This window comes from Podarcis cretensis, assembly GCF_951804945.1.
Source record: "Podarcis cretensis genome assembly, chromosome: 6".
In the NCBI taxonomy this organism is placed as follows: Eukaryota; Metazoa; Chordata; class Lepidosauria; order Squamata; family Lacertidae; genus Podarcis; species Podarcis cretensis.
The window spans coordinates 33,165,436-33,190,268 of record NC_137175.1 but is presented as its reverse complement, the minus strand read 5'-3'; the positions used below and the strand labels follow the sequence as shown (position 1 = coordinate 33,190,268).

The 24,833-nt window shown below is 41.8% G+C and overlaps 2 protein-coding genes across 10 annotated transcripts in view; one reads left to right on the top strand and one right to left on the bottom strand.

The window, feature by feature from the left end:
- Window positions 1-453: 453 nt before the first annotated feature.
- On the top strand, window positions 454-6,091 carry MYOG (myogenin; the record flags this gene model as incomplete). 2 transcript variants are annotated; one of them, XM_079982536.1, is made up of 4 exons in its annotated part: window positions 454-1,008; window positions 2,005-2,124; window positions 3,989-4,070; window positions 5,171-6,091. In XM_079982536.1, the coding sequence occupies 4 exons, from the start codon at window positions 454-456 to the stop codon at window positions 5,290-5,292; spliced, it is 879 nt and encodes a 292-aa protein (XP_079838662.1). In that variant the 3' UTR covers window positions 5,293-6,091. The 2 variants fall into 2 exon arrangements, with proteins under 2 accessions (XP_079838662.1, XP_079838663.1); XM_079982537.1 differs by lacking the exon at window positions 2,005-2,124.
- Window positions 6,092-7,508: 1,417 nt separating this feature from the next.
- The window catches only part of PPFIA4 (PTPRF interacting protein alpha 4), a 108,402-nt gene continuing 91,077 nt past the window's right edge, over window positions 7,509-24,833 (bottom strand). For 5 of the 8 annotated variants that reach the window (XM_079978914.1, XM_079978915.1, XM_079978917.1 and 2 more), the window contains 7 exons: window positions 24,204-24,379; window positions 22,983-23,080; window positions 22,196-22,371; window positions 21,402-21,470; window positions 12,156-12,333; window positions 11,224-11,320; window positions 7,509-8,720 (listed from right to left, as the gene is read on the bottom strand). In XM_079978914.1, coding sequence (XP_079835040.1) covers window positions 11,262-11,320; window positions 12,156-12,333; window positions 21,402-21,470; window positions 22,196-22,371; window positions 22,983-23,080; window positions 24,204-24,379 — 756 coding nt within the window. In that variant the 3' untranslated portion in view covers window positions 7,509-8,720; window positions 11,224-11,261. The remainder of the gene's footprint in view (window positions 8,721-11,223; window positions 11,321-12,155; window positions 12,334-21,401; window positions 21,471-22,195; window positions 22,372-22,982; window positions 23,081-24,203; window positions 24,380-24,833) is intronic. The other 3 variants (XM_079978916.1, XM_079978918.1, XM_079978921.1) reach the window with 1 other exon arrangement.

Below are 24,833 nucleotides of genomic sequence, written 5' to 3'. Positions count from 1 at the left end.
TGGCAGGCAAATGGCTCTTCAGCTCAGGAACAGCTTTGGAGCTGCCTTTGTGCCTGTCCCTGCATTGCTGCTGTTCAGGAGGGCCAAGAGGCCTTGGGACTGGCAGGGAGCAGTAATTGAAAGCAGCAGATGAGGCAGGAATGCTGTGCAGAGCTGCCAGCTCAGGGAGCCGACTGATCATCAAGATCATTGTAGGAGAGCAAGTGAAAATAAATCCAATGGGGCCGTTGTTTGAGAGGCGGCTGGGCTTCTCTGGAGCACATGCCAGCTCTCCCCCCCCCCACCCCCTTCAGCCACACAGCACTACCCCAACCAACAGACTAATCCCCACAGGGAGAGTACATGAAATCAGATGGACAAGTTTTGATGCGAAGCAGCAGCTTAGGGCAAGCTCAGGTTTCCTGGAGGTTTGCTATATTTATCTCCATGATTTAATGCCCGCACGGGGTTTAAATGCCACCAAGCAGTTGGTGCGAGGAGCCAGAGTTTCACTCCCTGACGCAGGCTCTGCCTTGCCAGACGCTCACCATGGAACTCCTCGAGACCAACCCTTACTTTTTTGCAGACCAGAGGTTTTACGACGGGGAAAACTACCTGAGCCCTCGCTTGCACGGCTACGAGCAGACGGCCTACCAAGACCGAGCAGCCATGACCCTGTGCCCCGAAGTCAGGGCTGGCTTAGAGGAGAAGGCCTCATCCCTGCCAGACCACAGTCCCGGCCAGTGCCTGCCCTGGGCGTGCAAAGTGTGCAAGAGGAAAAGCGTCTCCATCGACAGGCGCCGGGCTGCCACCCTGAGGGAGAAGCGCCGGCTGAAGAAAGTCAACGAGGCCTTTGAAGCTCTGAAGCGGAGCACTTTATTGAACCCCAACCAGCGGCTTCCCAAGGTGGAGATCTTGCGCAGCGCCATCCAGTACATTGAGCGCTTGCAAGCTCTGCTCAGCACTCTCAATCAGCAGGAGAGGGACCAGCGAGAACTGCGCTACTGCAACTCCAGCACCCAAGCAGTGGTAAGTGCCAGGGGAAGGGTATGAACAAGCTGTTGCCATCAAGCGTAAGAGCACCCACACCACTGTCCGACTGTAGGAGTCAAATGACTACTCTACTGGTCGCTCTTACCGAATGACTATTTTGGCCCATGGACATAGGAATATAGGAGTTATACCAAGGCAGGTAAATTATCCATTTAGCTCAGTATTGTCTACACTGACAGTCAGCATTTCATGCAGGGGGCATCTCCATCCCTACCGAGAAAACTTGGGGACCTTCTGCATGCAAAGCAGAACTGAACTATGGCCCTTCCACAACAGCACCCAGCAAGATGTTTCTAATTTCTAAGTTGGCAGTGAACACCAGCTTTTCTAGTTTCAGTCATTGGCTCCTACACCATACCTATCTTGCATAGAATACATATATTTTGAGTTAGCTGTATCTTCGCAGGGAATAGCATGCATCATGTTTCCTTACGTGTTCTCACAAGGGTTTTTTTCACCGGAATTCAGTTCCAGCACCTCTCAGGTGGGCACTATTGCCATTATAAAGAGAACAAAGGAGGTGTCCGTGGTGAGTTCTGGAACCTTTTTTCCTACAAAAATCGCACTGGTTCTCACCATTTATGCAGCCTAAGGCAACTGTAAAGCCAGCCTGAGAATTGATGCAGAAAAGTCAGCATGGACTGGAGGATTCCCCCCCCCCCAAGTGAATTTATCACAGTGAGGGAAAGTTATTTTAGTATTATATTGCCATATAGCATTGGTTGAGTTACAGCCTTCATGTTCTCAGCATGTAGTGCTAGTGGATAACCTGCAGGAATATATTATATTTCTTCATTGCGTTTCTCCAAAGTGCAATTGTGGCTACTTTGCTACCTCCCACTTACAATTAAGTACCATTCAGCTATTTAAAAGGCTGCAATAGAACTGTGGTAGTCAAAGCTGGGTTGAATTAAAAAAAAAATCAATTTTGAAATATACTTAAAGTGCATTAGATGCTTTTCATACCAACAGGATGTTCCCTTTATTGTCTACATAGAAGATGGGAATAAACAGCAGAACCATGACTGGCACACCCCTTGTAACCAAAGTGACCAGCATACAGGACTTTATTCAACAGATGACAATTCAGAAGCGAGTTCTAGCATATGTGCCAATGAGAAAGTATGGCCGGGGGGGGGGGGCTTTGATAGCTGGACACCTGTCGAGTTCAGATGGGTTACTGGGTCTCCGTTTAAAGATGCACAAGGGCATTTGGGTACAAACCTGGACCTACAGTCCAAAGGGGAAGAAGAGGTGCTTAAAAGGTGAACAAATGCTTTAGAAACATTACTGAGTTTCTCTTCTGAAGCTTCCCTGTAGCCGAGGGACTTGCATAGCTCCACCTTTCAGGGCATCCTTTTCAGGATATAGATCTTGTTACACATTTTGTTTCATGGTTTTCTTGACATTGACATGTAAACATCAATAATGATGGAATGCATAGGTGGAGAATATTTTTATAGCTTTATTATTTGTAAATGTGATCTTTGCATGAGTTAACACTATTATTCATTTGGAGCTGCACTGTACTTTCCAGGCTGTGACACTTTATGGTTTACATTTTTTATTTTTGCTATGTCTGCACTTAAAAAATAATAATACAGAAATCAGGAAGACAGCTGTTGATAAAAGAAAGAAATGTGTGAAAGCAATTGTTCTTCCTGTCTTCTGAAAGCTGTTTCACACTAGCTGCTGTCTGAACCAAAACTGTAAACTTCAGGGCTGGTTGCACTTATACTGATCTTCTCCTTCCATTGTGTTGAGCAGCAACAAGTGTTTTGATGTCTGTTGATCAATTTCAAAAAGGGTTTGGGAGGAACAGCACTAGAGAATTTTTGAGGTATTTTGCAACATCTAACAGTTCTATTTAAAAAGCAGGGTGAAGTCTTCCTTTTTAAATAGGAAACTCCCATTTCCTCTACATTGTCTTTAAGAATAAGAAAACTAGTGTTTTGCATGGTCACTTTTTAGCCCAGGAAATTCCCAGCTGTTAATTAGTTGCAAACAGAGGATAGCTACACTTCTGTTTACTAGCCCTGAAGGATTCCTTATGTTTCATACCTGGAAAATTTTCCACACATCCAAATGTATCCTCCTTACTGCAACACAAAGAATGTGGTGGCCAGGTATAACTTGATTGTTGTGGGGGATATTTTGTGAAAATCAACAGAACTCCCCCTTTCATATCTGCCTCACTTTGCAAAACTTGCCCTCTGGCTCTGCTGGACTAAATTAAAAACTCATCCACGAGCAGGGGTTTCCTTTATTTTTAAGGTCAAAGAGCAGCATGGTTACCCCATCTTCTTTCCAGCTACCTTATCATTTCAGGAGTCTTTACTTTTTGTAGGCTGCATACTCCCATATAGCACAAAGCCGGCTCTGGAATGCTCATCCAGACTGATTTTTTTTTTAAGAGAGAGTAATGAACAGCTGCATGCTACCCACCTGCCCCCCCCCCCAACTCACATGCACACAGCATGGCTGTACACACATTGCCATTGAGTGAGGATAGGTTACTGTACTACTGGCTCGGAATTCAGCTTACAGGAATTCCCCCCCCCCCAACACACATTTATGGCACTTCTTTAATTATGCAGACATAAAGCAAAAAGAACAGTGGGAACATCAATACCACATGCTATAAACTAAATCATCATCTCTCTCACACACAAACACCCACACCCACAAAAACAATAAGCTCATGCACACACGCCAATCTAAATTCCAGGGTGATCCTGCATACAATGCCATTTCACTGCCTTTAGGACTTTGTCAGTATTTTCAATCAGACAGCTGAGAGACCATTCTTGGCAAAATAACAAATAAATTCCATACAGGATGCTAAAAGGACAAAAATAACTTTTGAGAGTTAGTGAAGGAACAAATGCAAGGGCACATTCCTAATGGAGATCCTTAAATGTAACCAATCCTAACAGCCTCCATCTTCCAATTTCAGGTGACTAGTGACCATGGATCCAGCAGCACCTCATGCAGCCCTGAATGGAGCACCCAGCTAGACTTCAGCACTCATCCTGGAGGTAAGCAGGAAGCCTTGTCCAATGACCAATTCCTCTTTGGAGGTTCCGCCCTGTCATCAGCCAGCACCATCACTCTCAAGAGCTCCTTCCAGGCTTTTCTGCTCTCTCCCCTCCACCTCTCTAGGCATGTTCCTGCTGCCTGCTTCCAAGGTCCTAGAGGCAGGAAAGCCATGCACAGTCATGAAGCTTCTGGGTTTCTAAGCACAGGCATCCCAAAATGTTGGTTGATCATTAAACCATTGTTTTTCCATAAGCAGTTGACATCCAATATAAAAATCCATTGGTCTATCAAGATGTCTCTTTCTCCCTCTGATCTGAATCAGCTTTGATTTTAAAAAATCAGAATTGAGAGACCATTTGATTAGGAAGAGACAAGCTGATGGGCTTGACTCCATTTGTCCCCTGATAGAGCACATATTTTTTTTGGAACCTGTCTGTTCCATATTAAAATATGCCATATCATTCTGACGGACTTTCAAAGGTGTCTACCAACAGTTTGATGGGATAAAAAGCTCTGCAAAAGTATCAATACAGTTGTACGGCATTGTTAAAGTGCAACAGGAAATTAAAAAACCAGAGCAATAGCCCAAACCAAAAGTCCCAGGATTCATTTTTGTAACCATGCAGTGGAATGTCATCAAGGGCAAAGGATCTTCCGCACCTTATATTAAAATTAAAAACATTTTAACTTAAAATGCATTTTTTAATAACCATGTTTAATAACATGCTTCTTAAATTCCTGTCATTGTACAAATGAATAGAGTTTCCTCTGTAATTAGAAACCAGAGGAAATTCAAATGAACTGGAACAGAATCCTTTCTTGCAGGTGCAATGGATACTGAGTTGTACAAAAAATGGGGTTGGTGTGCTTTAGCCTGCAATCAAGTATCATTAAATTTAGTATGAAGGTTGTGGGGTGGAGTAAGGGGGAGAGAACACATCCTTCAGACAGAGAGAGGCATACACAGCACTAAGCTACATTCCACAAATAGTCTGAGCCTTTATTTCCCCCCACCTAGGATTCCCTCTACCCTTGTTCAGCAGCAACCAAATTCTCAGAGAAAGCCACCTGCTTAAGGTCACTCTCTTGTTCTCCGCAGATCATTTGCTGAGTGATGATTCTTCCGAAGACCACAATCTTCACTCGCTGTCTTCGATTGTGGACAGTATTGCTGTGGAGGATGTGGCCGTTGCGTTCCAAGAGGAGAGGGCTCAGAACTGAGGATCCAGAAAGTGATGTCCATCTCAGTCTTTCTTTATTCAAATAAAACCCAAAGTCATTACCCCCAGATTGTAGGGTAGAAGAAACATGATACTAGGACTTTACAATTAAGAGAAGTTTCTCTGCTCTCCTCACTAACACTGGATGATGTTCCAAAGGGGGGAAAGTTCTCCTTCCCAACTAACACTGGATTTTTTTTTTTAATTTCCCATGCCAAAGTCATAGACTTTAACCACTGAAGCCACTTATCCAATTCCATACACTTGAAAAGTGGTTCTTTTTTCTTCTGCTTTCCCCCAGTCAGAAGCAAGCTAATGAGAGAGGGGCCTAGTAATTTTCATAGTCTGCTTGCTTTCTAGAAAGGAAGGGTATCGTGGCTTTACTGATAAGCTTATGGATCTCATTTCCTCTGGAAATTGGGCTGGAGTTGACTGATCAAAGCATTCTGATGTATTACTGGGAACACTAAGTGTGTGAGAAATTACACTCCTGTGTAAAGGAAGGATTCCAGTGTGGCCTTTATTCTTTCTTCCGTTTTTGTAGAAGTTTTGTTTCTTTTGGGGGCCAATGGTCTTTTTTCTAAAGAAATGTGGGTGTGTGCAAGTGTGTATTTTTTTTATTTTACTTTAAAAATACTGTCTGACCAACTTCTTTTGGCAGTCTGCAATTTCCAGGCCCAGAAGCCATATAAAATGCTGCCTCTGAAGTCTTTTCTACTGTGTGAAGTTGCAATTTTTTTTGTATTTTTGCTAACTTATTGTGGGATTTCTTTTTTTAAAAAAAATAAAGAATTTTTTTGTTTGAATTTCTTTTGAGATTGTGTGGAAAAGTTTTGGTTTCCTATGGAAGTCTTGAATCAAACTAACTGAAATGTATTGGGCAATATAACTTTGTGGTCTTTGCCCCCTTCTTACTATAATTGATGCCTGCCCTCATTCATTCCATCAGAACAAAGCAAAATATGCTGTGTCGTACCAAAGGGGCAGTACACATATATCCCAAGTGTCAGACACCCAGCTAACACCAAGAATTAGCTACTGTCATGGACCCTGTGACAAACTGCTCAAGGTTTACTTTACCTGAACAGACAGCAGGAGGAGAACATAGTCATGGAAATTTCCCTTTTTCCAGCAACCATTCTGAATTTTGTTGTTCCTCTGCATTCATAAAATGGAACTCTCAAGAACTTCCAGGGACATAAAAGCTGATCCCTGCAAAAGGAGGGAAGTCCAGCCACAATTTCCAGTGCTACCTCTTGCAAGAGCATAAATGCTCAAGCATACCCTGGTTCAATGAGAGAAGGTAGTGATTGGACTTTGGGGTGGCTCTGTGCATTCGTCTACCAAAAAATCACCCTCTTTAATCCTATTTCATTTTATACTTTGTCATTCAACCTGTGTTGTAACTGATAATTATCTCATATCTCTGTACTGGATACGATTAGATCCATCAAAACCCAGTGTAAAAAAAACAAAACAGCAAAATTGCCCACCCTCAAATAAACCTGTCATTTGTTTCTCTGCATGAATTATAAATTAAAGAGCTATACTGTATCAGATCAAAGGCCCACCTAGTACAGCAGTCTCTTTTCCACAGTAGCCAATCTGATGTGCATGGGAGCCCTGTAACTCATACACATTCCTCAAGTAAATCTTTTTTTTGAGAGTATCCCTGTATTTAAATGTGCTTCAGCTATTGGATGTCTAGGGATCAACTGCCCATGTCTGTTATGTGTACTGCTACGGGATCTACATATGTAAGATCAGCGCAAAGGATGTGCGCCTTGTGAAATCCCAAAAAAGGAATCGGTGCACCCAAGGCCCCAAAATGTTTTGTGCACACAGGCCCTTGAAACACCCCTGATGCAGATGCCAAAAGAATAGCATCATTACATCTTCACTCCCTGGGCCTGCCAAGGGACTCCTAGATGACTGGTCTAAAACCTTCTGAATGACATGTCTTGTTGAAGTAAGGAGACTACAATGAAAAGGTGGGTGGCTTTGGGCTTTTCCTTACTTCTCATCCCACCCAGCGATAAGGATGTAAGATGGTGCTAAAATGCTCCATCAAGCCATAGGAAGTGTTCAGTCAACTAGTGGGCCAATTAAGCATCATCATTATCGGGCCAGATATGGCTCACATGCCACCAGTTACCACAAACATCGTGCCCAGAGAATCCGTATTAATGCAGAAGAGAATTATGAATCCACCGAGCCTTGCTTTAAAATCAGATTTATTGGAACACACATACACCCATTCCTGACTTTTTTTGCAGGGTTTGGAATCCATGCAGTACCAATAATATGACAAAAGAAAGAGGTTGTTGATATAAAGGGATCACTTACTCTTTAAATTAAAAAAATATTTAATACTGTATTAGGCAAGTCGTACACCAAAAAGACATTGCAACTGTACAGTCTCTTGGATATTGCACTTCCAAACAGCACGGTATGAGTATAGGGCATTCCAGCCACCAAGAAATACCACGTCAGTAATAAGAGGGCCACACTAGGCAAAAGGCAGCATGAGGAGACAAACGGATCCTACCCTAGAAGGAAGAAACAGCTAGGAACCTTTTTGGATCACAGGCTATCTGTAAATGTAAAGAGAAGAAAGGGGAGATTTTCTGTTTGTCTACAGGGAAAGATAAGAGCATTTACTGTTTACCCAACAGAGATCTGAGGACATCACTTGAACTCCCAGCGTCAGATTTCATTTCATACATGACAAAGGGACCTGGAAGACATACAAACTTGTTTGGTAGCTACTCTCTCCTTCCCACCAAGCACCTCCATGCCCTGCTTTCAGCCCTGGCCCTTTCACATCAGAGGAACAATACTGCCCATTGGCAGACGTTCCTTGTTGCCTGTGGCATGGTGGGCAGTCCCAGCAGAAATGCCTGCTGCTGCGCTTGTGGGAGAGTTCAGAGCTGGAGTCTCCCATAGTCTCATCATTGCCTTTGTCTCCTTAGCGATTGTCTTATGGGGTCCGAGCTGTATGGTGGGAACAAGCAGCTACTGCTGCTCTCAGGCATATTGGCAAAATGAAACACAGGCAGATAATGGTGCAGGGACTGCTGCAGACCAGTATTAAGGTGCTTCCATGTCTTACCAGACCTACATCAAGATCACTGCATCACACACAGTGGGGAGAGAGATGTCTGTTCTCTTTCTCAGTGAGAGCATGTCTAAAGCCAAGGGAACGGGGGAGATAAATGGGAAGCCACAGATATAATTGGGGTTTAAGGACACCAAACAGGAGATCAGGGGTTGTGTACAAGCAGGAGGAAGAATCTTCTTTTGGCCATGTGGCCTGAAATGGTTGGCCTGTAGCTTCTGTTCTTTGGAGCCAAGGAGCAGGCACAGTCTGGTCTCTGGCCTAATCTCGGAAAGCAGCCAGTGTATAACCATACAAGTAGTGGGAATGTGCTGCAAAACAAAAGGGTACAATGTCTACATTAAACATGAAGGATGTGATGCTGTGGAAAATCTGCTCTGTGCCTGTGCTCCTCCTACGACTATTCACTAGGGACCGAGTGAAAGATTAGGCATTCAACAAAGCCCCAACAGATACAACAAGGCCCAATGCTCCAAGCACCTGTTTGCATGGAGTACCTAAGAGGGTCAGAGAAAGGTTGAGAGAATCCGCAGTTTGCACACCCCACCTCTGCCAGGTTAGGAGATCCCACTGAAGCTGCCTTGCTCAAGAATCCTCAGAATCCTGATGCTGGCAAACTGCTGTTCACCAGCCTTTAGCACAGATTTAGAGTCCACACGGATCAGCATAGAAATAGCAGAAGCTAGACACAAGCACAGTCATGGCTGATCCATGGATTTTGACTGTGAGACCCACAACATGGCCAAGTCTGTTCTTGTCACTGGAAGCGTCAGTGCTGATGTTGCCTTGGGGAGAAAGGGATAAACTTTGCTATCTTTATCCAACAGCTGTCCCCTTCATTTCTATAGATGACTCTCCAGCCCCTATTCAGCACATTCCTCCTTCCTCCTCCTCTTTGTTAGTATGATACATTAAGATTTTGCCGACACTTCAGTCCCCGGAATTTCTTGGTTATTGAGCTTACAGCATGCAACTTGACTAGAAAGTTTCCTACTAGGCAGGAAACAGCTTCTATAATAATCTGAAGGAGAAGGTATCCAAATGGCTCAATTGTAGCAATGGGCCCTGCCTACAAACACCGTAACTATTAAACCAGTCTTGGAGGACAGCTTTATAAAAGGGTAGCAGTTTCATCAAAATGAAGCTTCTGTTGGAATAACAGCTTGATAGTCAGGCTGAATATATTGACCTAAAATTCATATGTAGGCAACTTGTGGCTCTGTAAATAGTGTTGGATTACAACTCTCATTATCCCTGACCACCTGCCATGTTGGCTGGGGCTGATGGCAATTTGGGTTTAATAATACTGACAGAGCCACAGGTTGCTCGTCCCTGGTAGGTAGGTAGGTGCATCTGCTAGGCAAGATCCAAGATGTTTTGTCATGTACTATCAGTTCTACTATATATTCATGTTATAATCCTATTCTTCCTTTCTTCCAAGAAACTCAGAACGACATTTTAACTTCACAGTAAACCTGTAAGGCAGATTAGCTTGAGGGAGAGTGACTTCCCCAAAATCATTCAGAGAGCTTCAGAGCTGAGCACAGAATTACAGACAGGTTTTCCAGATCATAGCCCAACAATATATGGTTCTCTGCTGAATCAAACACATCTAAAAGTAATGTGTGAACTCCATTAAAGTTTAAGAAACTGTGCACAATATTTTTTCAGAAGCTATACCCTCTACCATCAGGAATATCAGCAGTTCTTCTTCGTAGAGAACCCAGGTGGCCAACAATTAAGCCAAGAGTGAACTGCACTCAATCAAGTATAATAAAAGAACAGCTACTATGGCAATTAAGTTCTTTCCTGCACTGTGCTATATAGAATTGGGTGATAACCAACTCTGGAAAACAGCTTGTCAATATGTTTTAGATGATTATTCTCTTCCTGAACTGAGCTCTGCACTGACCTTAAATAAGTATCAACTAAGGCTCTTCTGGCAGAAAATGTTTGGTTTCTTTTCTGGCTCTTCTGGCAGAAAATGTTTGGTTTCTTTTGAGAGACAATAATAGCTTCATAACACACTGAGTGGCCCTCTATGTACTGGCTGCAATATATATATATTACAAATCAGGAAAAAGGAGTTAGATAAAATTGCTATAAGTTGTTTTGGTAATTCAGAGGTTTAATCTGAAATCAAGCTAGATTTAAGCTTCTTGGTGTCTCTCCTCTCTTTCTTCATGGATGTTGGCTTATTTTATGGGCTCCATGGCTTTGTCCACTTGTCTTTGCTTTCTATTATTTAAATGTTGGATTGCAATATCTCTGAAGAAAAATGTGCCTGTGCCTTATTGCCCTATAAAGAGAGGCCACTGAAGCAGTACTGGATGTTTGGTGTGCACTGAGAAATCACCTATAACACATGCTAGATATTGCTGTGCTAACAACTGCTCCTGCAAACACCAAGACAGAGCTAAAGTGTTGAAGCCCATGTTTGTTGTTGTTGAGACTAGGGTTGTTGAATGAATAAATCTGGCACCCATCAGATATATAACAACTGTGCTGGGTCCTCTGGTCTGACATGGACTAGAGAAATTGTGAGGCCACTGGGGTGCTGAAGTTCAAACATGGGAATACAGCACAATCCCCTGTGCAACTTCTTTTGTCATGATACTGACTCTCACACATATAGCACAAAAAGCTGAACTGGTGATACAGGAAACTTCCCTGCAAGTGAATTAAGGCAGACAACAAAAATTGTGTTTAGAAGCCTGAAGACAAAGAAATTGATTTCTGGTTTATTTCATTAGTTTCTAGAAGTTATCTAGACTACTTAGAATATAGCTGCTCTACCCTAATTTCTACACTTACCTGGGCCCTGGGCCAATGGTCCCATTGGAAACTGAATCTCAGCAGGAATATGTGCGAACTGTGGATGTCTCCAGCCTTTGGGACCCAGATGCACCAACTGCAAACCATTTAGCAACAACACATAAAAAGCATGCAATTAGTGAGATCAGAGCTCTCATGCAAAGCACACCTTTAACCCTTGGTTCCCTGTTGCCTGACTGCCTAGCTTGGCTTATTACAAAGGTCAGGAGCAATTAAAGTCAATTAAGCAAGTTTAGTCAGTTAAAAAGTACTAACTAATGCTTTTTAAAAGGCATGAAAGTGTAGCTGCCTAGCACCAGAGGTATATGGCTTCAGAGCTCAATAAGAAATAAAATGTCAGACCACTGAATGACTAAAGCAGCCAAGGGTGCTATTCATGGAGCAGAACTGGAGGGAGAGGAGTTGTTCTATTACATGAGGGTGTAAATTCACATCAGTTGGACACCACAGAACAACATACCCGATTTGCAAGGTCAGATCCTTGAAAGGTCCTTTCTTCCAGACTGATTAGAAACTCATCAAAATATACAAAATAGCTTTCTCATTTATCTTTTCATACCTTCATCCCTGGGCTAAAGCAACTAAGCAAATCCCCTGCATGGGATTCAGAGAGGGATAATCTTGGCTAGATCAAATGGGACATCAACTGTTCTCAGAATTTTCTGTGCCTATCTAAACTCTCTGATACCAGCATCAGATGCAGGGAGTACAAGAACCAAAAGTAAGTTCCATATGTAGTCTGGGCAGCCAAACCATGTTAGAAATCCAATTAGTAGTTACAATCTTATTCAGGAAAACAGAGTGTTGGGCTTCTTATCATCAAAGATCACACACCATGCAGCACCCAAACACTTGGCGGTTTGAAACTGTCTTATTCATCTCTCATGAACAAGAGCAAAGCTGGACCTTACCTTCTGGCGGCATTTTCTTCGGTGGTGCTGAAGGAGGTGGAAGGGGCACCAAGGAGGTCACTCGGAACCCTGCTGGGAGCGTCTCTGCTGATCCGCTGAGCATGCTGATGCTGTGAAAGTCTCGGGGGCGGAAGCGCTTTCGCCAGGAGGGAGTTCGCCGAAAAGTCTTGTCATCACCCTGTAAGGAAAGAGAAAATTATACCACATACCAAGCAAAGCAATCAGGTAGGCCTTCCTCAGGGAAAAGTAGTAAGTACTGGCATTTGTGGAAAGGAAAAGACTCGTGCAGGTCTCTTATGCTACAGGAAGATCAGCAAAGTCTGAAAAACATTGACAGAGAACTCACTGAAGGGCGTTGGGCTGGTTCAGACCAGCTAGTTTTCCTGGGTTTGGGGCATGCCTCTGAGGCAACATCTCTCTGAATCTTAGCTAGCAGCACTGTGCACTGTGAGCTGTCCAAGGTACTGACAAGCTGCCTTTTGCTCTGTCCTGCTTTTCTGGCTGGAAACAAGCAGAATTGACTCTGACTGGATTACCCATTTTGCCATGATCCTGCTCTTTGGCACACAACTTCTGTGCTATCAGTGAGCACCCTGGCATCAAACTGGCCTCCCCTGAAACTTTAAGACAAGACTCCACAGTGCACATTTTGTTTCCTGCAATTAGTCTTCCACATACTGGTGTATATCTGTTCTTAATTTGCTCAGTGCGCCATGACAAAACCCATGTTTCTTCTACATTTTGTCCACTGGCTGAATCTTCATTACCAAATAGGCATGTTGATAAAGTAGGTTGTGTGATTGCTTCATTATATATCCACCTCAACTCACATAGACTACACTGATGCAAAGATTTTGAAAGTGGGTTAAAATGTGGTACAGTGGTGCCCCGCAAGATGAACGCCTCGCAAGACGGAAAACCCACTAGATGAAAGGGTTTTCCGTTTTGGAGGCGCTTCGCAAAACGAATTTCCCTATGGGCTTGCTTCGCAAGACGAAAATGTCTTGCGAGTTCCTGCAGGGTTTTTTCCCTCCCCCCCCCCCTTTTCCTAAGCCCTAAGCCGCTGATCCGCTGATAAGCCGCTTATCAGCTGATCCGCTAAAAGCCGCTGAACCGCTAATAGCGCTAATCCGCTAAGCTGTCAATGGGCTTGCTTCCCAAGACGAAAAAACCGCTATACGAAGAGCCTCATGGAACGGATTAATTTCGTCTTGCGAGGCACCACTGTATTGTAATAAATTTGGATTCAGTTGCAAGCTAGGATTTGGATGAAATAATCTATATTTCATGCTGAACACAGCACAAATCAGCTCAATAAAATTGTGAATAGGCCTTCAATCTCCTTTTTATGGGGTCAAATAGTACAAAAACCTCAACATTCAGTAAGAAATCTCTCAAGGATTATATTCTAATTTTCTAACTGAGTCGCATACTTTTCAGAAATTGTCTCTCTTTCCCTATGGAAACAATCTAGAAATTTGGCCATCCTACAAAGTGGGATAATGAAGATAACAATATACCAAGAGTGCTTTAAACCAGCATTTGTCTTGGTCAAGTGATAATTCTATCTCAGATACAAGGAAACTTAAGCAGAACACAGTTTTGGAAAATTAATAAGAAGCCCTTGGGGGCTTTATTCTTTATACTCACTGACAAATACTGAGATGCTGATGGCGATTAACAGAAATGTGAAAGAATTCAAATTTACTTCAATTTGCTTCAAGTAGAAATAAGAGTTGACTTGCCAGAATAACAACAGTAGATGTTGTTTACTTGAAATGACCAAATCCCTTTCTTAAGTACTTTCTAATCCGGTGTCAAAATTTCTGATTCAGTATCAGTTTTTTAAAAATGTTTGCCTTGAGTTTTCTAAAGCCAGCCTCCTTGCCTTGAACCCTCAGATGTTTCCCTCTTAAAATTTTAAAAATTCATCACAAAAGATGATTTCAGAGTGTGATAACCCAAAGAAGATTGCCCAGTGTCATCATTCCTCATAGCCCCTTATTTTCTTCCTTTTGAAGTTTCCTCATTGTGACCTCTAAAACAAAAATATTGCATATTGCTAATGGTAAATAGGTTGTTTAAGCACATAGATAGCTGCTGAAGATTCAAATTCAGAGGTAAAATTAAAACACCTCATTAAAAGAGATATATTCATTTTTAAGGCAATCAAAGCAATTGGAACGCAGTACACAAAATGGAAAAAAAATTCTAAAAATCTCTTCATCCTAATGGGATGGGGCCAATAACTGGGCTTTGAATTAGTCCATTTCTAAAATCATTTAGAGTCTAGGAAACAGACCGCTAGCCTCTCTAGACTCCAAGCACATGACACTAGTTCCATGTTTGCATTGATGGCTTCCAAAATGCATTTTTACAAAAGAAGCCAATAATGTTAAGCTGGTGAAATCTTAGCAATTATGACCAATATTCACTCACATAAATTGTACAGGTTTCACAGTTCAGCATCCAGAGCTATTCTCTCTGGCCTGTCACTAGCCAATTTCTGACTGCTGAATACCAATGGTGATGCCACACCTGTGGAATTCTCCCTCTAGAGAGATCAGAGGTGTTCCCATCTTTTAAGGCACAAGAACATGTTTATTCTAGAAGGCATTCAACGATTAACTCTATTTTTATTGCCTTCTGTTGGTTCTTAAAGCTACTGGGTATTCTTAGTGTTTTATTTGATTTTTAATATTCTATTCTATTGCTGTAAGTAGCTTTGGGAAACTTGGCCAGAAAAGCCAAGTATATAATAGCTTAAATAAATAAATACAGGCCAGGATCTTCACAAGTTCAGAGCAAAATTACCATTTCCTTATCGTTCTTTATTTGCTGAAAATCAAAGACCTGCCTTTCCCAATATAAGCGTCCTCGAGTATTATGATCATCAACAGAGGCCCTTCTGCTCTCTGTGAGGAGGGGGCGGACTTTTTTGGTGGCTGAGTCCGGGCTCTGACACTCCCTGCCCAGATAAGTCTGCCTCGTTGCTTCTTTGATGGCCTTCCACCGCAGTGTGAAAGCCTTCTTTCTTATATCTTTAGTGGCTTAAATGAAACCTGCTTTACTAATTTCAGTGGTTATTCTTATGGTTTTACCAGCTCATCATTGGCTGCTTTTCTTTTTAATAACAATGCATTCCATGTTTTCATTGTATTTGTAACTTTTTTTACTGCGTGTGTATTCTCTTTTTAGTTAGCTGCCTTAGAATAAATGTTTTAAAATTTAAATGCATCTCCAGTTGAAAATACCACAAAATTGGTTGTTATTATGGGATGGACTAGTACTATGAGATGCAATATTACGCGAGATACATTCACTCCCTCTTCCAAAAGGGAGGAAGTCCCCGTAATGTACTCTCTCTAGCTACTTAAACATTTAAAAACACTTAAAAACTTTAAACCAAACTCTGTATATGGCATTGCCATACTCCCTTCAAAATTTCCATGCTCATTTTTTTCAGCTGTATTCAAAATGGCAACAGCAGAACAGCTTTCCGGGTGGCTTGACCAAACAAAATGCAATGCCCACTCCTTCACTAAATCATTCCTTTAAGTTATGGGTGCTCAGCTTTGAATATGGTAGAACTCATGTTCTACACCTTAAAAACCTTGAAGGAGATCAGAAGTGGGCAATCATAGGCCTAGTTTCAAAAACCCTGTGCAAGTGACTTGTTCAGGCCTCTGGAAAGTGTGATCTGTCTCTCCGCAGCAGCCTACTGAGTAGAAAGGGGAGAGAGGAGTGTGTGTCAGAAAAAGAGGGAAAGGGTGGCCTTGTCCACTTTTGGCTCTGGTCTCACTCATCTCTGGCTTTATCCCTGTCCAGAGAGTCAGCATGCAGTCCCCCCAAATTATCCCCACGTGAATGCAGCTTCTGACAGAAAAAAGTTTGCCCATCCCTTAAGTAGATTAATAAATGCCCCTCAAGGTACAGAATACATTTCTTCTCCCCAGACAGACATTTCAGTCAAGAGTTGGGGAGAGAAGTATTAGTGCCTTAGGAAGCCACAAGGTTGGTAACTAGATTTTGAAGACAGATGAGGGACATTTACTGCCTAGGCAGAGTCCTTTATGGATAAGCAGAGTAGTCTGCAGCTCCAGTGCTGCAAAAGAGAGAACTATTCCGTGCCAGCAGAGTCTCCTAGGTATGCCCTTGAGAAGGAAACACAATACAGCAGTGTGCTAAGTGGGCTAGAGCAGGGGTTTTATTCCTCCAAAGTAGCACATATACATGCTACAGGATCATCTCTATGGGATGGGAATTGGGGCACAGTGTTACAATGGCTCCAGCACTATCTACAAGACCAGCATTGGAAGAGTCCTTTTTAGACGCCAGGCAGTTATGCTAAGGAGTGCTGCAGGGTACTATTTTAGCTCTAATACTAGAGGATGAGGCTATGTGGAGCATGATGCTATCAGTATGCTGATGATACTAAGCACAGTTTCTTTATATCAGAATTAGGGGATTCTGTGCCTGAATGCTGCTGTGGGCTAGCTGCGGAAAATAAACTGAATTTGAGTCCCAGAAAGATGAAGGCGCTCTGGGGACGTGGTCCCGGTTTCTGAGAAACTAGTCAACTGCCTGCTGTAGAGAGGGTTGTACTCTGAAACTACGTAGTCTAATAGGGATCTAAGCTTTGTCACTAGAGGCGTAGGCAGCCTCAGTGCACCTTTTATCAGCTCCAGCTGGTACAACAGCTGTTGCCATTGCTGGACTGGGATAGCTTGACCACATTTGTCCAGGCACTGGTAATTTCAAGACTGGATGACTGCAATGCACTCTACATGGGGCTTCCTTTGTCCTTGAATTTGGAAGCCACAGTTAGCAAAGAACATTGCATCATGATTACTGACAGGAGACCTTATCAGTATATTATAACCCTGGTCAAAGATCTGCACTGGTTGCCTATTTGTTAGCAGAACAAATTCAAGATATTACTGGCAATATATCAAGCTGCCAACAGCTTAGGACCAGTTTGCTTGAAGCATCGCCTAACCCCATTTGTGCCCATTTGACCACCCAACATTTATATGTGCTATATAATGTCTGTTCCACACTTGCGATGAATTAGTCTTTTACTGAGGCAGTACCTAAGCTCTGGAACTGACTGCTTATTAATATCAGGCAAGCAACTCAGTGATACTGTTTTCAAGACAAGCTAAAATCTTTTTTCTTTAGGAAAACCTACCCAAGCATGTACATATTTTCATTATGTGAACTCAGATCTTATTTATATAGTTTGATCATTTTATTATGTCTACTTGTTTTTAAAGTCTGCTGATATTTTCAGCAGTTTCTTATGAGTATTTTATACTATTTGATGCAAACCTCTGAGAGATTTATTTAATGTTTAATTGAATGGTCTATAAACCTTGCTGAATATGAACTGACGGGGACCCTGTGATCATGATCTTCATGTGCCACCTCCACCAGAGGTCCAGAGGGTGGCAACACAAAAATGGGCTTTTTCTGTGGTTCTTCATTTGTGGAATGCTTTCCTCATGGAGGCTCACCTGGCACCATCATTATCTATCTTTAAGTGCCAGGCAAAACCTTTCCTCTATAACCTGGCCTTTGGCCTGTAACTATCACTTCACCTCAGTAAAAATTGGGTATATGAGATCAGAGTATCTGGGGGATCTCTCCCCTCTATCCCATTCCCATTGTAGCACAGAGGACTGAATGTTGGATGTGATGTGGTCAGACCTAGGTTCAAATTCCAGCTCAGCCGCGAAAACCACAGAGTAACTTTGAACCAGTCACAAATTCTCTGTCTAATCCACTGCAAAGAGATAAAGTGGGATAATTCCCATATATGCTGCCTGAGACACTCGGGGAAGGCTTGTTGGTTTATACACCACCCTTCAGCAATGATGCTCAATGACAAAAATGAGATAAAATGCAAGATCAAAGTGACAGCATACTAAACTAACAATACATTTAAAAGCCTGGGATTTTATTTTATTTTATTTTTTATTTTTTGAAACTTCCTTCTGGGGTCAAAAAGATAATGGGTGGAGTTCACCTAACCATGTGCAAGGGGCTTTTCCTCCATAGTCCCCCCAAAATTGGTTCTGGAGGGCAGTCAAGAGAACCTCTGAAACAGCATGGGAGGGGAGAGGCTATTGTTCCATCTGGCAAACTGAAACGCTTGCATAGACAGAAAGTTCGTAAAAAAATACTGTGATATTGAATTCCTCCCAATTGCAGAATTCGGGCTGGGCTACAAATATTGCATACAAAGCACATGCTCCTATTCTGGGCTAAAGTGTATTAGTTATGCTGTGATAGCCATATTATTTGATTTCATTTCTGAAGTGGAGATTATGGGTCTCTATACAGTTATTTGCAACATACTTACCAGTACTGAAGCTCACAGAGATCTGTGTGCTTACCTGTATATCACTTAGAAACTTCCTCCATCTCCAAAGATTTGAAGGTACAGAATCCATTGTATCTGATTGACAGAACCTTCCCTATATTGTGGAAAGCTGAACATACCATCCTATGTGTCCTCTCTTCTCCTAGAGAATGTTGCTTCTTACTTTATGATCTGCTTAACATCACCTGCCTTACCATTAGGCTGTACCCAACCTCAGGTAGTAGATTGTGCAATTTCATTAAATGGTTGTAAATTCTTGATGATATAGTTTATTATACATCTACCCACTAGAGGAAGTTTGGATTTTCTGCCTTCAAAACTGACACTTTGGTGAAAATAAAAGTGTGCATAGTAATGATGTCTGAAAGTGGCACAGTACTCAATTTTGCTTCAGTTACATGAACATTGAATCTGATCTGTACACCAGTTTCCATCATGAGTAACTGTGACAAAATAAAGCTATTGCCTTCCAAAATTGTAGTGTACATGGTGTAAATATTACCTGCACAGAGATTATCTCTCTGTAGAAAAAGGTTGCTTTAAAGATTAAGCCACTGGTATTTCTTCACTCTGTAAACAGTGGATCACCCCTTTAGAATGAGTAGATCCTCACAAGGGTTTTTATTTTTGACCCACAATTTGCACATTATGAGTGCTTTAGAAGTATCAGCAACACATATATATTCCTCAGGGCATGTTTTATGGATAGTCTATGTGATAATCTTAATGTCAAGATGACTCTGCATAAGAAAGTAGAATAGGTTGCAAAATCTTATGAGTGTAAATGTTGAAGTGGAATAACAGAACCACTTGAAAAATAACTCCAAAGTACTCCAGAATATTCAGCCCATGCAGAAAGTGGTACACTGCAACTAGTGCTACTGCTTTTTATGAGGACTAAGTCACAAAATGATATATTGCCTAACTCACATACAGATAACTGAGCGTATCTCAGATTTTATCCTAAAGCAGCCGAATGCAGTTATGGATAATAAGGATGCACCATCAAGAGAAACAGGTTGACATAATACTAGGTAACCAGTACGTATATATACCAGATTTTTCTTCTTGAACAGAAAATAGAATTTTCAGCTTTGGAGAACCATTTGAATAATTTCTATTCCACTTTGAAATTTTAGGTGGTAATATTCATCATCTAAACCGGTGGTCTTCAACCTTGGGTCCCCAGATGTTTGTATGTTTGTTTCTTTATCTATAATAGTATTCCTATACAGCCAACATTTCAGTGAGGTAATGCACATGCAATGCTCAGGTGTGTGCCAGTTCTTTTCACTTGATACATTCCCTTCCTGAAAATGCAACAGATTGCTGGTGATATCCATACCTTACCCTTGTCCTTGAATAATGCTTCATTTCAGAGTTTCTTCTCATGAATGGATCATTTCATGCATTACACTGAGGAAAACCCTCAGGCTTATACTCAACAAGCAGCTGCAATCAACCCAAGTTCCGTAAGGAGGATACCTGTGCACTACTCACGCTTTCCCCATGAAATAGCTAATTTCTGGCCAAAAGTAACTCCTCTTGGTAGAAAAACTGCTGGGGAGAAGATGTGAGGGGAGGGCAAGTAAGTGTTTGGCTCTCCCTCCTGCCTCCCCATGCTGCACTTTAAAACTCCCCCTACTGCCCTTTGCTTTAGAAGAATTTTGTATGACCTGTGTTAGGATGCGCTACTGTCACCTACAGCTTTGCGCTAGGATCACTGAGGGAACAATTAGTGTCTTCTATTGTTGCACTAAGCATTCCAAAAGATACTCCATCCTCCCTCCCATATCCCTCCCTCAACTATGTCTGCAAGATGTGTGTTGATATGATCTCATAATGATTATTTAAAAGGCTCAGCCAGAACTGGCAACTACATCAAGATGTTCCCAGATCCCCAAGTTTAAAGAAACCCTTCAATATATTTCCAGTCCAGTGTTTATAATTTATTGACTGACCAATACAGATAACTTTGGTACACCAAGCAGTGTGACAGTGATTCACAAAGCATACAAAAAGGTTGTACTCCACAGAGCAGTGTGCCTGTGTAAACTCACTTCTGTTACAATAGTACGAGATCATGCTGTTGACAGGGAGAGCAGCTTCTCGCCTCATGGGGTTTGGTTCACAAGAAGTTAGGACAAAGGAGGGCTAGGAGGTCCCAGCTGAAGGTAGGAGTGTTTTCAACATCACTGGTCTTCAGAGCTTTGTCCAGAGCAGTATGAAAACATGATTCCTACTACTTAAGGGAGTAGATTTCAGATAGTCCACAGGCTGAGCTTTTGTCTATCAACATACTTACACCATTTTGACTAGTGGAATGAATTTAAAATGTATGCAACCATGTTACTGCTCAGATTTTAGTTTATAGTCCTATTCAACTGAAAATGGTTTATGGTAAACTAAAATAGGAACATTCATGTGGGGATGGTATTACATTTCCTAAAGGAAAGAAGAGCAGGTTTGTTGGAGCCAATGCACAAATGAATGGCAAGCAGAATTTCCTTGCAGATTTACAAAAAAAAAGTAAACAGCATAGGCTCTACTAACACCAATCCTTTCTCACATAAGAAGTGAGAAGGCAGCCTGGGTTCCAGCTCTTCTCACAGCAGACAATTTCATAACAGGGGATCCTATACCTGTCTGCAAGTTGAAATCTCTCTGGCTTACCAAATCCACTTGCTCTCTTCATGAACAGAATTTCAGCCCTTACAATGTTCCTTCATGGAAGATAACTGAACTGCCAGTCCTACTTGCAACACTTCTCTTGCTTCATCAGTTTCTTAGCCAACAGTATGGGCCCAAAATTTCTCAAATTCCCAGCATGTTTTAGTCAGAGGATAGTACTTTGTACTCACATCGTCAAGCCTCCTATCAGTGCCCAAGGCAAGCAGATTGTTGAATTCTCTCTCCATCACTTGTCGTGCCTGCAAAAAGCATTAGATAAGCCAATAATAGTTGTCTATCAAAACAAAAACAACACTAACAGTGCTGCCAAATTTCCAGGCACAGTAAATGAAATATTTCTTGAAAGTTGCTTTCTCTCCATGGAAAGGGCTATTGCCTTTATGTCCTGTTTGTGGTCTTCCCAAAGCAGCTGGTTAACCACTGTGGGGAAAAGGATGGTGAACTAGATAGATTTTCTGCCTTGTATGCAGTATGCACTTTGGGGAAAGTCATTCATTTCTCAGCTTCACTAGTGTGCCTTCAGTGAAACAGATGTTGAAATAGATTGCTGCACAATTGTAGGGCCAAACAAGTGGTTGATATTTGCTACTTCAATCCCAGCTCTGTAACTTAGTTTGTGGCCTAGGACAAATCACTTGTCTCTATCTATTCCAGAAATTTGTTTTTAACAGTGCCCAGACAAATGCCTTTGGGAAACTCATAAACAGGGAATGAAGACAACAGCACTATGTCATTCTGCCTGGCCAATAAGCTGGGTGGCCGGGGTCTTCCATAGGTGAAGTCAGTAGGAACAGTGTTGGGGAGAATCAACCAAATGAGGCACGTAGGGGAAGTAACTTAGCAGGGAAAGTTGTAGACTCCTTATTTTTTGGAGATGCCAGCTGCCACTAATAAAAACACATCCAACTCAGATCTCTTTAAAAAGAAACATATAATGGTCATCCTAAAAACATCAGTTTCCTACCTGAGTATTCTGAGTGGGTATTTGTAACACAAGTGCCAGACTATTATAATCAAAATTTTCATCCAATGCTATGAGGGCTCCATGGACACCACTCTCAACAATATTGTTTGCATACTCTCTAAGTCCAATAGACTGAATCCAGTGAATTACTTGATCATTGGTCCAAACCAACACATCTAGAAGGAAGTGAAGCCATACATTCAGGACAAAACACAACAATATTTAAGTCCACATAAATTGGTTAAGAAAAAACAGAAAAAAGCACAATGACTGATATATTGTTTAAAGTTTGCAATGGAAGCCACAAGATTAAAAACAGACAGGTGAGAGCATTTTCCTAAGCTTGCACCTATCAGTCACATTGCCCAAAGTGTAGCAGTCTCATTTGTTCACATTATCATACACCAAAAACAGAACGGTCAGAGCTCTAGCATTGAAGGAAGAAATCCCAGGAGGACAAAATTAAAATGCAGAACATAGAAGGCTGGTGCCCCAACCACGTAGTAAACATGAGCCAATGGATAAAGATAAATCCACAGAAAACTATAATGAACAAATGCAGGTACCATCTGACTGCAACAGTTTTTCAGTAGCTGAAAAGCCTCTAGAAGTAATAGAAGTAGAGGAGATGCCAGCTTCCCCTTCTCTGCAACTGACAAATGTTGAGTTTGTAAAACAGCACTGATGATGCCTCAAGAAAGGGAAAGCAAAATGGCATCAAGAGCTCAGTCTCATTGTCTTGTTCCTTTGAAGCCTGCCACAAGCAGATCTCTTCATTGTTACCTACCTTTGATTTCGTGCTGACTTTCCTCCCGCCTCCTCTCCAGCTCTTTTCTATCATAGTTTAGTCTTTTCAGGCACATGATACCATATTGCAGGCTTGTGCTGCAATGAATTAATACAGCACTTACTTCAATGCATTTCACACCAAAACCTTACTATTTGAAACATCATTTATTATATTTAATTGCAGCAATTATAACACACTGTGAGGAGGTTGCAGCACTTGTGCCATGCCTCTGTGAGTCCTTGAAGGCTCAACCAGTGATAAACAAGGTCTGTCTCCTCTCCCAGTGGACAGAGATAAAGCACAACTGTTGAGGGAGAGGTGTGGAATTGAGGGGGGAAGGAAGGAAGAAAGGAAGGAAGGAAGGAAGGAAGGAAGGAAGGAAGGAAGGAAGGGGAAAAGAAGCAGCTGCAGGGAAAGCCCCAAAGCATCTGGCCCTATTAAGAGCACAGTCATGCATAGACAGGCAAAGAAGAGAGTAGCTCCTTCTGTGTGAGTGTTGCAGATTTCCAACAGCCTGACAGGTTTAAGGAGGGTGGCAACCACAAATCCTAAGAACTAAAAGAAAGCCTAAGAAAGTGCTCTGGACTATTCAGCAAGGCTAATCCTAACTGTGTCATCTAATTCCACACAAATAAAACTTGAGAATGCATTGTAACCATCTCAGATTGCTGTATAAACCACACAATCCAAAATGTGTTTCTGTCCCCCCCCCCAATTACTTATGCTAACAGAGGAAACTCTTCACATCTATTTCCAAAGGTTTTGTTGCTGTTTTTTAAGTCTGTGGCAAATATGCATAGCAATATATTGTAGTTTCATTGCAAATGATAACCACTGCACTCATCTCCTCTTCTGCTTTAAGTATATTGTTGTTGTTGTTTAGTCATTTAGTCGTGTCCGACTCTTCGTGACCCCATGGACCAGAGCACGCCAGGCACGCCTGTCTTCCACTGCCTCCCACAGTTTGGTCAGACTCATGTTTGTAGCTTCGAGTATATTATAACATGCAATTTCTAATACATATAGTAAACACACAAATCAACCTCAACTTCATCAGTGTGCTTCACTCCAAAAGAATAAACTGAATGAAGGACTTTAGGTGAGATAAATTCAGATGGGGGCGGGGCGGGAAATGAGCACATTAAACTCCTCTTAAATTGGTTGCAAGAAATTCTAGTTTCCTGCAATGAAACAATAACCCTCCAAAAATTTGCTTACCGGTGGAAACTGTCCACCATCTTGAGGTGCACTCGAAGATCTTTCTTAGTCAGATGATCCAGCATTCGTGCATCCACAAGACACTCCATGAAATAGCTGCGATATTGTGGGAGACCCAGACTAGGAAGCCATTCATTCCCTATCCACTCATGATTCATGTCCCCATAAGCCAATGTCTTTGAAAGTAAAGAAGAAGAATGTAAGAGCAGGTCCCGCAGAAGCATTAACAGAATCCTATTGGGAAGTCTCAGAAATGTAATTTAGAATAATTTAATAAAGGTACAGTAATCTCATGTCTTGGATTTATCTTGATTGTTTATTGATGCCTTGATAATATATATACACTATTGTGTGTGATTATCACAAAGATGAAAGATTCTCATATTGTTGGTGATACCACATTGGCAAGTTAAGTGGATCAACCAGTGTCCTAAATATTGCATATCTTGAAAACCTTAATCATGAATAAAACATACATAATCTGTGCTCCATTTTCAGCCCCTTGGGCAGAAATATACCACAAAATATAAGGAACAAAGCTGCAAAGTACTGTGCAGGGATCCTTCCTTACAAGCTCATTTGGATGCAGTGGCTTCTGGGTCCTGCTATTAAGTCTAAAGAGCTAGGGCA